The following is a 15,760-nucleotide window of genomic DNA, read 5'->3' as shown; positions in this document are numbered from 1 at the left end:
CAGGCTGGGAAACCTGAGACAAAAGTTCCCACAAAGCAACACATCACACCCCACACGCGCCTAGATGCCCTGTCTCCGCACTTTTATCAGTCCAGTGTCTCGACGTCCAGTATGGGCAGCTGCCCGTGAAGACATGAAACCAATAGTGCTTAACAGTGTTAGGGACCTTTAAAGGGACCGCTCGTTCACTCATGGGGTTGACAGCTGAAAAAAGCAGCCTCCCACAGCAGACAGCATCGAGTCTTCCAGCTCAGCACGCTGGGCTTAAACCTCAGTCCTGCCGTTTGTAGCTGCTTTCTCCCTGGACAATCTCCACTGCCTACCTCTGCTATCCTGTTTTATTTATTTATTTATATGTATATTTATTTGTTTATCTTTGACAGGCAGAGTGGACAGTGAGAGAGAGAGAAAGAGAGAAAGAGAGAAAGGTCTTCCTTTTCTGTTGGTTCACACCCCAATGGCCGCCGCGGCCAGCGCACCATGCTGATCCGAAGCCAGGAGCCAGGTGCTTCTCCTGGTCTCCCATGGGGTGCAGGGCCCAAGCACTTGGGCCATCCTCCACTGCACTCCCTGGCCACAGCAGAGAGCTGGCCTGGAAGAGGAGCAACCAGGACTGAATCCGGCGCCCCGACCGGGGTTAGAACCCAGGGTGCCAGCGCCATAGGCAGATGATTAGCCTATTGAGCCACGGCGCCAGCCGATTTATTTATTTTTTTAAATACAAACAGTAATGTGAACTTTGTTTACCAAAAGGTCTCAAAAAATAGAATAAGGAATTCGAGAGCTGAATGGGATCTTGGGGTATCATCTGTGGATTTTTAACTTTTGCTTTTAGTTAATCCTACACAACTTTTGTTTCACTTTAAAGCCATACAAAATAGGAGAATCTCTTTCTATAGAGAGGAAAGAGGTCCAGAGAGGACCAGGCCCTGTGAAATTGGCTGCAGGGCTGGGGGCAGGGGCTCTTTGTAGCACTCGTTTTCGATCCAGCAATAGATCCTAGAACCAACACACCAGTCTTGCACAGCTCCAGTGCACGGCGAGCTCACTGCCTCCCAAGAGAGCCCACGCCCCAGTGGGGTGGCTTTGCCCACTGTCTGCCATTTGTGGTGGCAGAGTGTGCTACACTGAAGGGGGCTGATCTGGGGGGCTTTCATACCAACACGTATCTGGGGGGGAAGGGTTTGCAGAAATATTCTGTGAGTACATAGAGACAGTCTCAATGGGGGCAACAACACTGACAATCGGACAGTGTCACGGCCCCAGCTGTAGGCCTTCAGTGGATTCTGGGTTCCCTGAGGAGTGACTGCGGTGCCTTCCATGAGCTGGGTCCAGCCTCAGACCACCCCTCCCCCCGCCTCACATGTTTCCCTACCCTAGCCTCCCTGAGGTGTGCCGCCTCTGCCTGGCACACCCTCACCTCCCTGTCCTCCTGGCTCCCATACACCTCTCCCCCAGAAGCCCCACATGCTGGTTGTCCTTGCCTGACTCCAGGGGCCAGCTGATCTCTACACGATTCCTCGGCCCTGGAGCCCAGCATGGCGTCTGCACGGATTGTGCGACTGCCTGGCCCCAGCACACTCGCAGGCATCTCTGCTCTCACAACCCGGAGCAGGAGAGGGTTAAGCAATTGCTTGGATTAGCCTTGGCATCGGGAAGGCGGGTGCCCCAATGTTTAACCAGATGCTTGGAAACCTGCTCTCAGTCCAGCCAGGTCTCCCTACAGCTGACTGAGCCCTGAGCCCCTCCCCTCCCCGGGCTCAGAGAAGCCCTGATGTGCAGGGGGGGAGTGCAGAGGAGTAGGAAGAACCTGGACATGGTCTGCCCAGGCTGCAGCCTTGGTCCTGCCAGAGCCCTTCCCTCCCCAGCTTGCTATACCCCTGTGTGCACAAAGGATGCTGGTGTTGAGACTGGTGGAGAGCAAGGGGTCCCACACTCCAGACCCCCTTGGCTCGAGGTCCCCTAGGCTGGAAGAGAGTTTCCCAGGCGCAGAGGTGGGGGTGGGTAAATCTTTAACCAGCTAGTCCTGGGCAGGCCCAAGCCTTTCCGGATGGATGGAGGCCTGGGATGGGAGGGGGCTGGGAATGCAAGTGTGTGTGGACAGCCCCAGCGTCAGGGAGGAAGGGAGGGTAGAGGGGGGGAAAAGGAAGGAGAGAGACTCGGGAGGAGCTAACTGCGTGTACAGAGCCGGACATGGAGGAGCGCGGGTCTCCCGACGGGTAAGTAGATTGTAACAGGGACCTGGGAGCGCAGGGCGCCGGGATGCTAACCCGCGCTGCTTCCGTAGGGACCCCGCACGGAACCTGGAGCAAGGCCCCGAAGGCCCGGAAACGTCCATCCAGGTGGTCCTCAGGTGGGTGCAGGCTGGGTAAGAGGCATCCGGCCAAGGAAGGGACTGATGGGGACATCAGGACGGACCATTTGCCCTCCTGTCGGGCTCCAGGGTGCGTCCCATGAGCGAGGCGGAGCTTCGCAGGGGGGAAAAGAGCGCCCTGCACTGCTCAGGGACCCGGACTCTGCAGGTGAGGATCCCTACCCTTGCTCCATCCCCAGAAAACCTACCCAGAGGACCCGCAGCCCCTCCGGGAAAGCAGCTTAGTCCAAGGCCCGGCCCTCGCCCCTCCATCCTCCGCGCCCCACCCTCCCAGGAGTCTCCGCCCTCCCCAGACCGTCCCGCCCCTGCGGAGTGGCACGCCCTCCACGACTGCCACGCCCTCCCCTAGACGGCCCCACCCCTCCACCCGCCCCTCCGCAGGTAACTCCCCCGGGCGGGGGCCCCGACGTGGCGTTCCGCTTCGGGGCCGTGCTAGACGGGGCGCGCACGCAGGAGGACGTGTTTCGGGCCTGTGGCGTGCGGCGTCTGGGCGAGCTGGCGCTGCGCGGGTGAGTATAGGCTCGACCCCGGCTCTACACCCCTGCCACCATACCCTTCCCTCACCCCCCACCCCTCCCCTGGGCTCAGCCACGCCCCTGCCACCCGCAGCTTCTCCTGCACGGTCTTCACCTTTGGCCAGACGGGGTCTGGGAAGACCTACACCCTGACCGGACCTCCTCCCCAGGTGAGCCCCGCGCCAGTGGAGCCCACGTGGGTCTGGTGGTGTGCAAGCCCCTGGGGTTGCAGCCCTGTCCCCCTGGTTTGCAGACAAGGAACCTGAGGACTGTGGAGAGGGGGCTTGCCCAGTTTGAAGCATTGAGGTTCAAACTTCGGCTCTTGCCTTGTTATCTCTCAGTTCCTTCTTCACTAAGATTAAAGTGAGCTAACATGGGGAGCCTTGGTATGGTTCCTGGTGCAGAGTGAGTGCTTTGCAAAGAGGAGCTGCTGCTGCCGGTGATGATGAAGGTGATGATGATGGCAGCCCAGCCCCAGGCGCAGCTCTCTTTGCCTGCAGGGGGAGGGGGAGCCGGTCCCCCCTGGTCTGGCTGGCATCATGCAAAGGACCTTCGCCTGGCTCCTAGACCGCGTGCAGCAGCTGGGGACCCCCGTCACCCTCCGCGCCTCCTACCTGGAGATCTACAATGAGCAGGTCAGGGGTGAGGGGCGAAGAAAGCAGCAACAAGGAAACAGACGGGGCGGTGGGGACGCAGCAGCCTCAGGGGGCTGGATGCTTGGATGGAGCACCCTCCTCACCCTCCACCCCCCTCCCAGGTTCGGGACCTGCTGAGCGTGGCGTCTCCCCGGCCTCTCCCCGTTCGCTGGAATAAGACACGGGGCTTCTACGTGGAGCAGCTGCGGGTGGTGGAGTTTGGGAGTCTGGAGACGCTGATGGGACTGCTGCAGCTGGGTGCGTGCTCTCCAGGGCAGCTTTGGGGGCGGGTGCCCAAGCCTCCACCTCCACTGAGCCTGGCCTCGGTGTGGACGGGGGCTTCCGAGATGACTCGGGTCAGGTGGGGCAAGGGCCAGTGACCAACAGTTCAGACCCTGGCCTTGAGGGTGCCCCTGCTGGCCCCCAAGGCCTGCTAACTCTGCCTTCCAAGTTCCTTTCATGCCCAGCCCTGCCCCCAGCCTTGTCATACTCCCCACCTCCGGGCTGGCCCCTGCTAGTCTGTTTCCAGATGGAATGCCCCACCCTTCTGGAACCAACACGTACTGCCCTGCCCTCTACCTGGACACCTGCTGGCTCCTCCCCCAGGGAGCCTCGGCCCCTTTATCTTCCTAGGAAGAAGCCCAGCTCCCCGTGTGTTTCCCCTCCAGGTCTTAGCCGGAGAAGGAGCTCTGCTCACACCCTGAACCAGGCTTCCAGCAGAAGCCACGCCCTGCTCACTCTCTACATCAGCTGCCAAACTGTGAGTTCTCCCGGCTTGGGGAAGGCGCTGGCCCAGGGCCACCCAGCAAGGGCATGGAAGCCCACTTGGGTGTGCAAGGGAGGTGACTGTGGAAGCCCTTCCCTTTGTGACCTGGCTGGGGACAGGCATTCCCAAGCCCCCAGCCCACCCCGGTCCCCCAGCCCCAGCAGATGCCTCCTGTGGACTCCGGGGCGCCCCCTGCTGGTGGGAAGCTGTGCTTTGTTGACCTGGCCGGCAGTGAGAAGGTAGCAGCCACAGGGTCCCGTGGGGAGCTGATGCTGGAGGCCAACAGCATCAACCGCAGCCTGCTGGCTCTGGGTGAGAGTGGTGCCAGCTGGTCTGAAGTCCCGGGTCCCTCGTCTGGGGTGGGCCCACCGCCGGGGGAGTTGTAGGGTGGCAACGAGGGCTGGAGTGCTGTGATAGGGAGCCCACAGCCTCATTCTGGGTCTGCTCTTAGAACGTGGCTTGGAAATCCATCACTCTAAGGGTCTATAATGTTGGGTTCTACAATGGGATGTGGGAATTCTTAGCTGCAGAGCGCGAATCCCCAGAGACACTTGGGAAGGTGGGAAGACTGGGAGCCCGTGGAGGGAAGGGATGGCCTCGTTTCCCCACCCCCACCCCATGGATTCTCCATGCTGGGCGAGGGAGGTGTCTGGAAATTCCTTTCCGTGGATTCCATTTCTTGGCAATCTCCTGCGCCCGTCCCTTCCCTGGGCAGTGGGAAGCAGAGGCGGACGAGGCCACCCTGCCGTGGAGCAGCTGCTGTTTGGTGGTTAGACCAAGCAGAAAGTGATGAGATCATGGGAAGATGGGTTTGGAGAGTCCCACAGGCCTGGGGGCAGGGCTCAGCTCTGCAGCGTCCCAGCTGGGCAAGCATCATAACCATCCTGGGCTCGCTCTACCCACGCAGGCCACTGCATCTCCCTGCTGCTGGACCCCCAGCGGAAGCAGAGCCACATCCCCTTCCGGGACAGCAAGCTCACCAAGTTGCTGGCCGACTCGCTGGGCGGACGTGGGGTCACCCTCATGGTATCTGAGGGGAGCTGGGCAGGAGGGCTGGGTCCCCAGGAAGGGGCCCCCAGGGAGGAACACTCAGGCTGGGTGACCCCCCTCCCAGGTGGCCTGCGTGTCCCCATCAGCCCAGTGCCTTCCGGAGACCCTCAGCACCCTGCGATATGCCAGTCGTGCTCAGCGGGTGACCACCCGGCCACAGGCCCCCAAGGCGAGTGTGGGAGAGGGGCAGAGGGAAAGGCAGGGGCCACGGTGCACGGTGGGTGGGCGGGTAGAGGGATCAGGCAGTAGTCAGAGCCTGGGTTGGCATCACAGTTGGAATCTGGGACGGGATCAGAGTTGGGATTACTGTTGGAGCCTAGAAGTGCTGTCATGGTTGGGTAGGGTAAGGTCAGGGTCCCAGCCATGGACAAGGTCAGGATAAGGTAGGTATAGGCTTGGAGTCTGGGTGGAGATGTGACTCAGAGCCTAACCAGGGTCTGAGCTGGTATCCTGATTGAGTCTGACTAGAGCTAGGGTCAGAACCCAGGCCAAGGTCTGAACAGAACTGAGTTTGGTGTTGACTAGTATTGAGAGCAGAATCCAGCCCACAGTGGGGCCCTCCAGGGTGACAGAGTTGGGACAAGGTACCCCCTGCAGGATGACACGGTCTGTGCCAAGATGCAAGGCTGGCAAGGCTGGCAGTGACGCTGAGGCCAGACTTTAGGCCCCAGGCACTCCCCACACCTGGAAACCCTTGTGCAGTGCACAGCTTGCACAACTAGAAAAGGTGTCCGTGGGCTCTTCCTCCACAGTCCCCTGCGGCAAAGCAGCCCCAGCGTTTGGAGACTGAGATGCTGCAGCTTCGGGAGGAGAACCGACGCCTGCGGCTCCAGCTGGACCAGTCAGACCCCAAGGGTATGAGCTCCTTGGGGGCACGGGTGGGGTGTGGTTAGGGAGGGCCTGGAGCTCCTGTGGCTCCAGCCGTCCCTGCCTCCCTACAGCCTCTGCGCAGAGTGGGGCCCGGCTGGCCTGGGCCCAGCGGAGTCTCTACAGGATGCTCCAGGAGTTCATGCTGGAGAATGAGCGGCTCAGGTAGGGCCCCGCCCACAGCCGGAGGCTCCGGGCCACAGCTCTCCCCTCCCCTCCCTGGCCTCTCCTTGTCTGCACCTGCCTCCCGGGGCCGAAACTTGGCTGCCATGAGCAGGGCCTGAGACCCTTCCTGCTCTCCCCAGGAAAGAGATGAGCCAGCTGCAGAGTAGCCGGGACCTGGCGAGGGCTGAGCAGCGCGTCTTGGCCCAGCAGGTGCACGAGCTGGAAAGGTGAGCATGGAGTCAAAGAACAGAGGCCAGACATGGCTGCGATGTCACCGCTGGGTCAGGCCACCCGCTTCCATCTGCAGCTTGGCCCCCTCCTGGCTGTGCCACCATGGGCCACATGGGCCATGGACTGAAAATGGGCCGGTGTCTCCTAAGTGCTCCAGGCGCCTCTGTTGAAATGGGCGATGTAGGGGTCTGCCTGGGAATAGGTTTGGGGGCCACAGGCACGGACCCCACTGTTCTTTCCAGGCACCTCCACTCTGCCTGCTACCTTCGCCAGCCGGGTCCCGGCCCGGCCCCACCGTGTCCCTGTGGGATGGGACCAGCTCCCCCGTGCCATGTGAGTCTCACAGCCCAGCCTGGAGGGGCGACAGAGAGGGACACTGTGGAACGCTCACATGCCCTCTTGCAGGCACTGCCGCCTCTCTGCTCCTGCCCCTGCTGCCACCTCTGCCCTCTGTGCCGAGCGCCTCTGGCCCACTGGGCCTGCCCACAGGGAGGGCGCCACCTGCCGCAGGTACGAAGGGCCCTCATGGCGGGGAGGGAGCTGGGAGAACTCGAGACCTTGATCCAGGGGCAGCAGACCAGGAGACTCCAGAGCCCTAGGCATCCCAGGCTTCCAGACTGTGACGTGAGGTGTGGCTGGCTGGCGGAGGGGCCCTCTGCCTGGGACTTACCTCGCTCCCACCCCACCCGGCCTCTTTTAGGGGTTGCTCTGTCACTCACTTAACTCAGGTATGCACAGTTATTCCCTGTGCCAAAGACTCAGGTAGCCACTCCCAGCTCCACACACTCTCCTCTGAGCTCCTTTCTCTGTGCCAACTGCAGACGTGGGCACTGAGGGTTCAGAAAGAAACCAGACGCACTCCTGCCCACGTGGAGCACCTAGCTGCAGGAGCAGACATCGCCAAAGCCACCTGCTGCCTGGCAGAAGAAAGCGACCAAGACCCCGCCCCTTTCTTGCCAACCTGCCGTTCTTGGCACCTTGTGGGGCTGGCCTGGCAGGGGCACACGGCCAGCACCAGGGAAGTAGGACACAGAGGGGACAGGGCTGGGTCACCCAGTGTGCACTCGGGGCTTTCCTGCAGATGCTGACCCCTGAGGCCCCAGCTGGTGTGCCCCTGTCCGGCCGGCCCCCACCCTGGGCGCCCCCATGCAGCCCTGGCTCTGCCAAGTGCCCAAGAGAGAGGTGGGCCCAACCCTGGGGCGCTGGGGTGGGGGAGGAGGAGACCTGGACGCTCACAGACTCACCTCCCACCGCCCGCCGCGCCCTGGCCCAGGACTCACAGCGACTGGACTCAGATGCGAGCTCTGGCTGAGACGCTGACCGAGGAGGAGGAGGTGGCACCGTCTGCACCCCCCCTGCCTGTGGGGCCCCCAGACACATCACCGGCACTGAGAGGTGACACAGGGAGAGCGGGAGGGGCCCCTGGTGTCCTCTTGGTCTTGGGCCAGAACCCACCTTCTCTGAGCCTCAGTCTCCCCGTCTCTGGAATGGGGGCAGTGTTGAGGGGTGATTTTTTAAGGTAGTTCTAGTTCTCAAACTTGGACTTCTCTTTTTAGGACTTTTTGTAGGCCTAGATGTATGCTGGAGCCCATGGATAGAGAGTAGGGGGTAGAGGGCGGGGGATGAGGGAGGGGTGGAGTTTACCACCTGAGGCTTCCCCAGAGGGTGTTGGGACCCGCCCCACCGCTGGAAGGGCCTGCTCACTTTTTACTGCTCCTTAGGTGGGGCCGGAGTTCCCAACCTGGCCCAGAGACTAGAAGCCCTCAGGCACCAGATCGGCAGCTCTCTGCGGCGTGGTCGGAGCCAGCCACCTCCTCACCAGGGCACTCAGAGCTCCGGCCAGGCCCTCCCTCCCCGCTGAAGCCACCTGGAAACCCAGGAGGCTGCCATGTGGCCTCCACCTGGCTCTGTGCACTTGAACTTCAGCTCCCCCCGGCTGCGAATGGGGATAGCGGCCGCTCACCCTGCAGCCGGGCTGGGCAGAGGCCTGCTCCAAGGGCAGGGGGTGGGGCGGGTGCTGGTGGGGCTGTCAGGGGAACAAGGGGACCCTGTGAAATAAGTCTGGACTCCGGAGAACGCAGGCAGCGGGTGGTGAAGTTCGTGAATAAAGAGAGATGCCGCTTGTCTGTCAGGCTGGTCCTGCCCTCAGGGGCACCAGGCACTTCCGCGAGGGGCAGTCTCCTGGGGGAGCCTGGGGGGCAGCAGGTGTGTGTCTACTCACCTGGAATGTGCTGGGCTCCTGTGTCCTCCTGTGTGCTATGCGCATTTTAACTAAGCAGCCACTAGGCCTGGGTGTAAAGGAACAAAATGTTGGCACCTCCGGGAAGAAGGCGTGAGGGAACCTGACCGGGCTCTGGGCTGGGGCAGGCAAGGCGCCTGCCTGCCATGTGCCAGCAGCACAGGCCCTGGTGCTGGCCGCCTCTGCCAGACCCTCAGCAAGACCCACAGCCCTCTGGATCGCTTCCCAGTTTTCAGTCCGTTCCGCAGGGAGCCTGGCTCCCCGTCCTACTGAGTTCTAGTGAAGGTCATGGGTGCGAGGGAGGTCACGGCCACTGGCCGTAAGTGCCCACAGAGGGTCTCACTGGAAAAGCCAGAGGTCCATGTGTCCTTAGGGAAACTGAGACCCCGAGATTCTCCACTTTATCCATGCATTCAACACTGACGCAGCCATCGATGGCAAATCACCCTGTGAGGTGGCAGTGAGACCAACAAGGGACATGGCGGCCTCGCCCAGGGAGCTCCCTGCTGGGTGGGGACAGACAGATGGACATCTACAACCTTGCAGGGCTTTTGGAGCCTCAGAGGCGGGTTCAGGGAGGGCCTGTGGGAGGACAGCCCGGGGGAGGTGCAGGGGCTGTGCAGGCAAGGGCCCAGGCAGAGACCCCTGACCTCTGGAGGCCACCAGGACCAGGAACAGCTCCTTGGGGGCCACAGCCAGGGTCTGGGCTTGTGCCAAGGGCAGAGGGAGCCGTGGGAGGGTCTTGAGCAATCACGAGCTTAGCTTTGTATTTTTCCATTACCTTGCCTGCTTGCGTGTGTGTGTGTGTGTGTTGGGGGGCGTGGCCTGTGACAAGGCTCGGGGAGAGACAGGGCACAAGTAAAGAGACCAGCACAGAGGCGGTGAGGCACCTTGGCCAGCAATGCCTGAGCCGGGCCCTGGGTTGGGCAAGGCTCCAGGCTGACCAGCCTTAGCCACAGCTTGGAGGACACTGGAAGAGGAGCAGGCCGGGGCCAGAGGGCCAGCCAGGCAGCAGCTGGGGAGAATCGGGGAGCGTGGGGATGCTGGGGTGGTCGCAGCCATCTGCTGGGACAGTGCTCTCTGCTGGGCCTGGCCCCAGCGGACCGATCGCCCTCCCCAGGGCACGTCCGAGCAAGGAAGGACTCCGCTCTCCCTCCCATCATTCCAGAACAAAGCCCTGGAGTCCATTCCTAAATGTACTCCAGTGTCCTGGGGACCCAAAGATAGACTGAGCGCAGGGCCCCTGGCTCCTGAGCCTGTGCAGTGCTGGTCAGCCCAGGTTGGAGCTGCAGCGGCCAGGTAGTGAGAGCCAAGACTTGTCACTGGGCATCGGGGGTGTTTAACAGTGCCGGTTTCCCGGAAGGCCGAGCTCAAGGAGGTGGGGGCGTGGCCACACTCCACGGAGCAGGTGGCCATGAGGCCCACAGACTGAACCACACAAGTCCTAGTCCCAGTGTTGTCCGTTAGGCCTGAGTGGTCCTGAGCAAGCAGCCTCACTGCTCTGAGCCGTGCAGCTCGTGTCCCGCGGGGCACCATGACAGTGCCTCCCTCATGGCACCCGGCCCAGAGCTGTTGCAAGCATGAAACACCCCGATCTGTGGAAGGAGTGCCCCGTGTGCCCCTGCTTGTTGCAACCTTTGGCCAACCTGACCACTTGTTGGTGTTGACAATCCCAGTCCAGAAAAAATAATCATTTAGCAAATGCTGCTTTTTTCTTTTTTAAGATTTATTTATTTATTTGAGAGGCAGCGTCACAGAAAGAGGGAGAGACAGAGAGAAAGGTCTTCCATCTGCTGGTTCACTCTCCAATGGCCACAATGGCCAAGGTTGGGCCAGGTGAAAGCCAGGAGCCAGGAGCTTCTTTGGGGTCTCCCTCGTGAGTGCAGGGGCCCAAGCACTTGGGCCATCTTCTGCTGCTTTCCCAGGCCATAGCAGAGAGCTGAATAGGAAGTGGAGCAGCCAGGACTCGAACCAGCACCCATATGGGATGCTGGCACTGCAGGCAGAGACAAGCTACTATGCTACAGTGCTGGCCCCCAAGATTTGTCTATTAATTTAGAAGACAGAGTGACATGGGGTGGGGTGGAGAGAGAGAGAGAGAGATCTTCCATTAACCTCCTGCGCCACAGCACCAGCCCCAGCAAGTGCTTTTTGAGAACCTGCCTTGGCGCATTGAACTCCCCTCCCGAGTCTCCTTACCCTCATGGCTGGCACGCAGGCGAGAAATGAGAAGACGGGTGAAACACACGACAGTCAGGCGGTGAGAAACGGGGCGAAGCTGCAGAGCGGGGGGTGGCCCTGCCCAGGTGGGGTTGCGATTCCAGATTGGGCTTCCAGAAAGGTTTCACAGGGGGCACACTGGGAGGGGAGGGGAGCCCAGTGAGCACCATGAGCCCCTCTTTTCTACCGCAGGTGGTCTGGGTGCCACATCAACGTGGGTGACTCTGCAGGGCTGTGCCAGAGCTCCCTCCCTCCCCCACCTACATCAGGGAGGCCCCTGGCACTGAGCAGGAGAGCTTTCCTCGGCTGCCTGGGGAGGGTGGATGAGGCCCCTCCAGGGGGACCCCGGCAGCCGCTGCTTCGTCCCGTCGGGGTGATTCCTCCTGCAGCCAGCCATGATTCCCTGTCCTGAGTCCCCCGCCCGCACGCCGGCCTAGCAACACCCTCACTGCCTTGTGCTGAGATGGCCCCGGGCCTCAAGGGATGGCCCCCCACCACCCCCGCCTCACAAGCCACGCAGCCTCACTCTGCAACCGTCTCCAGGGTCGCGGAACCCCCGGGGGCCCTTAGGGCACCAGGAACTGCTGAGACTGCACGTCTATTCGGGGGCTTGCTGAGCACGAGTGGTCTCGGCAGGGCACCAGTGGAACCCTGAAGGCCACAGGCACCTCCGGGCCTCGGGGGCGGCGCCCTGGGCCCTGACCCATGGTCATGGTTCTCGGGAAAGTACCCAGCTTCAGCAAAGGTCCCTGTGTCCTCGGACCTCGGGGACTGGGGGAAGTTCTCCGTGACCCTGAAGCACCACGGGGTCGTTCCTGGAATTCCTAATCCCTAGAGGATCTCTCTGGAGTCTCTGGACTCTGGTGGGTGGGGGAAGGGTCATGGACCAGAGCTCCAAAGGCCTCATCGAGGGCCAGAGAAGCCGGTGTCGAGGGCCCTGGTTGAGGTCTCCAGGTCCTGGGGACCCCGGTGCAGAATGGGAGCGCAGCAGCAGGTGTGGCCGTGGCGTGACCGTGGGGTGGCAAGAGCTTTGGGAAGGGCACTCCTGTGGCTGCTTGTATTTAGAAAGCTGCGAGGTCGCATCTGGGGGCCAACCCCAGGCAGGGCCCAAGACGTGGAGTCGCCGTGAGAGCTTGGGGAGACGCTGTCGCAAGAACGTGTCACCCCGGCCTCATCTCTGCCTCCCTTTGCCTGGTGGCATGTTTGTCCCAAATCCATACTGAATTCCAACCCCTTGTGATTAGTTTCTGTCCCTTTCTGGGCTGTTTTATGTCCTTCTGAGTGGTGTCTCCACTTCCATCTTCCCATTGAGTTGCCACGGACACACCTTCTTGTATTTTAAACCCGGCGGGACTGGTGGCAGAGGTGGGCGTGGTCTTGCTGTGGAGGAAGGAGCAGCAGGGCGCCCGGCATGGGGGTGGTCTCCAGGCCACAGAACCCTGGGCAGGCTCTTCCTGGTTTCTCAGCCTCTGTCTGCGTGGCTCAGTGGCAATGCCAGCATCCCATACAGGCGCCGGTTTGAGTCCCGGCTGCTCCACTTCTGATCTAGCTCCTTGCTAATGTGTCTGGGAAAGCAGCAGAAGATGGCCCAAGTGCTTGGGCCCCTGCACCCACATGGGAGACCCGGATGGAGTTTCTGGCTCCTGGCTTCAGCCTGGCCCAGATCTGATGGTTGCAGCCATTTGGGGAGTGAACCAGCGGATGAAAGATCTCTTTCTCTCTCTCTCTCTCTCCCTCTCTCTGCCATTCTGCCTTTCAAATAAAATCAATCCATTGATAAAAAGAAGTGTGAGTCCATGTCCACCCTTTAGCGTGGAGCCCAGGAGGTGGTGCGTGCTAAGTCTCGGCTGGTTGCTATTGCGTGTGGCTGCTCTGAGGGCTGACAGCTGAGGTGAACCCTGTACTGGCAGCAGAGGCATCGGGTCGGTGTGTAGACTCGAGCTACAGGCCTGCGACCTGGCTGGCATCCACTTCGGCCGGCTCCTTCTGCGAAGGATCCCTCCAGGGAGAGGCAGGTCCATGGGGACTCACTCACCTGGGGCGAGGGCCAGGCAGCGGCCCCCACGGCCCTTCCCAGGCAAGAGAGGGATTTGCCTTCCATTGAGACCAGTGGACTTCCATGTCCCCTCCCTGTCACCTGGGAGCTGGGACCCGCCCCTGCAGGTCCTGCTCCGGCGGACGGATGAGCCCAGCCCACCAAGGGCAGAGAAGCGCCTGTGTGTCTTTGCTGAGCAGACAATGCCCAAGGAAGCTGCTGTGGGAGTCCTTTCCCCGGATGTGGGATGTGCAAAGCCAGCCGGCGCCCAGGCCACAAGCTCGGTCCCCAGGGAGCCCGGAGCTCCAGGACACTCTGAGCTCCCAGCTGCCTCACGTTGGGAGCCGGGACAAGTTCTCCAGGCTCCACAGTCAGGAGCCCTAACCGACCACATGCAAGGGCGCCCCTGACCCGGGGCGCGCGTTCCTTGTGTGTGAAGCTCTCTCCAAAGAGCTTCTTACCATTTCACTCTCAGCCGCCCCGTGACCTCCGCTCACCCCACTGGACAGAGGAAATGACACAGGCTCGGAAGGCTGAAGTCACTACGCTAAGATCAAACGGGCAGCCGGGGGCTGCAGCCAAGACTGGGTCCCCAGCGTGCCTGGGTGCAGAGTTCAGCTGCAAACACGACCCACGGCACCAGGGAAAGCCTGGGAAATCGTCCCAGCCCCAAACCCTGAATCCAGGACTCCAGGACTTGGGGACAAGCCGCTGGGGAGCGATCGAGCCATCGAGGAGTCCGGGCATCTGCTCCCTTACCGATCTACTCACTCACCGATCACTGTTAAATGACCTCGGGCACAGGGATTCCTCTCTCCCGACCCCCTCGACCCGACCCCTCGGCTCTCTTTGGCTTGGTTCTGAGGAAGTCGATCTGCACGGCTTGTTGAGCACCTATTGTGTGCCCAGCACAGTGCTAGGCCCCCAGGGAAAACAGAGGGCACACGTGGGGCACGCTGTTAGCCAAGGAAGGGAGAAATGGGCCCACGTAAGCCTGACCCGGCTGTGGAGAGTCCAGTGCAGGGAGACCCCTTAGCTCTGGGGTCCCAAGAACACGGCCAGGAGTGCTGCTGTCTCTCAGGGGACTGAGGTTACAAGGTCAGAGTCATTGCCCACGGGCTGGGTGACCTTCAACACTTGCTTGTCCCATCTCAGCCTGTCTGGGGATGGGCAAGTAGAGGCTGGATGTCCTACACTCACCCTAGTAAACAGCAAGGAAGACTGCGTTGGCTCCCTATGGGCCTTGCTCCAGGCCGCCATCTCCCTTTACTGGGAACAAACCTTGGCTGTCGTGTTGGAAGTTCTCTGCTGCCCCCTAGTGGACACAGGTCGCTCACGCCGCCTTCTTGTAATTCAGCCTGCTCTCTGGAGGCCATGGGCTGGGATGCTATGTTAAGTGCCTATGAGAACACCGGGTCCCTCAAGTGCACACACATGGGGGGCACTTTTATAAATGTCCCTTATTCTGTATTTAACCCAGCGAGTGTGGCTCCAGTTGGGAGGTCTGGATGAAGCAGCTGAGACCAGGGAAGCAAAGTCCACCCCAGGGTGGCTCAAGTCTCTGGATGGCCTCGCTCCTGGGAGCAGGGCTGGGGGCTGAGCCTGAAACAGAGCCTGAAACAGCTGGCAGTGTTGCTGGTCGTGGGGCCCTGGGCACTGCCCACTTTCACCTTGGCCATGATGCCTAGCAGCGTTGAGCTGCTGCTGAGTTCAAGGGTGGTGAGCAGGGCCAGGCCCTGTCGGGAAGGAGGCTCACCCTGCTGTCTGCAGAGGAGACCTGACCGCTGGCCACATCTCCTAGCCTGAGGTCCCCCGCCAGTCCTGACGCCCCTGCTGGTGCACCCACCCAGGGCCCTGGGCCCCTCCTGCCTCCTGGAAATCCTGTCCTGGGTCTCCCATGCCTGCAACCTCTTGACTCCTCTCTCCCCGTTACAGATCACATGGCCGCCTCTCACTTCTGCCAAGCTGCCGTCCTTGCCCGGTGATCCCGGCCCCCTCCCTGGCCTTACCCTCGCCCTTGCCACTCCCCTCCCCCAAGCTCCAGAGCTGCAGTTTATTTTCATTCTTTTGCCATCCAATTGCACCTCTCTCTCCTTCCAATCTCCTCTAAACCTTCCCAACTCCTCTTCCCTGTGTTTGGAACACCTTCCCCCGCCACCCCCTTCCCATGCATTTTTGTCCGCTGTGGGTTCAACTTCCCTCCCCGGCCTCTGCTTCCCCGTCACAGGAGGGACCACCCTGCCCCGCCACCTCCTCCTCACATGTCTGCCTCCCTCCCAGACCCCAGGCCCAGGCAAGCTCTGGGAGGCCCGCTGTGGTGGCCAGCCTGGCCCCAGCTCCAAGGTGCGCGGTGCATATTTGGTGAAAGAGGCTGTGGCCCATGAGCAGGGGATGGGGGCGAAGCCAGCCAGGTGACCTGGAACAAGTTTCCTCCCTCGCTGAGCCCAGTGTGCCCATCCAGAAGCCCAGGCCTCAGTTCCCTCTGCACGGGGCACCTCCAAGGCCTTCCCCTCCCCCTTGAAATGGGCCCAGAACCTGGGAAATCCCTGGGCATCCTTGGACCCCCAGGACCCGCCAGGAGGGCAGGGGCCACAGAGCCTCCATCCGCCCACCCCGCCAGCCCGAGGGGGAAGAGGAGCCACCTGGCCGCTGCCCAGCTTGCA

At 61.6% G+C, this 15,760-nt stretch overlaps 1 protein-coding gene across 2 annotated transcripts; it reads left to right on the top strand.

Annotated features, from left to right (window-relative positions):
- Positions 1-2,061: 2,061 nt before the first annotated feature.
- KIF12 (kinesin family member 12) lies at positions 2,062-8,728 on the top strand. Of its 2 annotated transcripts, XM_002720485.6 has the most exons (19): positions 2,066-2,219; positions 2,288-2,353; positions 2,444-2,522; positions 2,756-2,883; positions 2,984-3,059; positions 3,390-3,524; positions 3,647-3,782; positions 4,193-4,284; positions 4,446-4,602; positions 5,198-5,316; positions 5,405-5,509; positions 6,093-6,195; positions 6,282-6,372; positions 6,513-6,599; positions 6,846-6,936; positions 7,009-7,113; positions 7,685-7,785; positions 7,877-7,998; positions 8,325-8,728. In XM_002720485.6, the coding sequence occupies exons 1-19, from the start codon at positions 2,194-2,196 to the stop codon at positions 8,462-8,464; spliced, it is 1,959 nt and encodes a 652-aa protein (XP_002720531.2). In that variant the 5' UTR covers positions 2,066-2,193; the 3' UTR covers positions 8,465-8,728. The 2 variants fall into 2 exon arrangements, 1 of the variants encoding a protein (XP_002720531.2); XR_016224967.1 differs by lacking the exon at positions 4,446-4,602 and having other exon boundaries at positions 2,062-2,219.
- The last annotated feature ends 7,032 nt before the right edge of the window (positions 8,729-15,760 follow it).

This window comes from Oryctolagus cuniculus, chromosome 1 (assembly GCF_051225735.1).
Source record: "Oryctolagus cuniculus isolate XC-2025 breed Fujian yellow rabbit chromosome 1, ASM5122573v1, whole genome shotgun sequence".
Taxonomy (NCBI): domain Eukaryota; kingdom Metazoa; phylum Chordata; class Mammalia; order Lagomorpha; family Leporidae; genus Oryctolagus; species Oryctolagus cuniculus.
Note: the sequence above shows the minus strand (reverse complement) of the source record. Positions and strands in the feature narration are given on the sequence as shown.

What these genes read in the sequence shown, in the direction of transcription:
- KIF12 (XM_002720485.6), top strand. Translation starts at nt 2,194, where the DNA reads ATGGAGGAGCGCGGGTCTCCCGACGG. An exon ending in GGCGAGCTGGCGCTGCGCGG is followed by an intron (nt 2,884 to 2,983) that starts GTGAGTATAGGC and finishes TGCCACCCGCAG; the next exon opens with CTTCTCCTGCACGGTCTTCA. An exon ending in GATGGGACTGCTGCAGCTGG is followed by an intron (nt 3,783 to 4,192) that starts GTGCGTGCTCTC and finishes TTTCCCCTCCAG; the next exon opens with GTCTTAGCCGGAGAAGGAGC.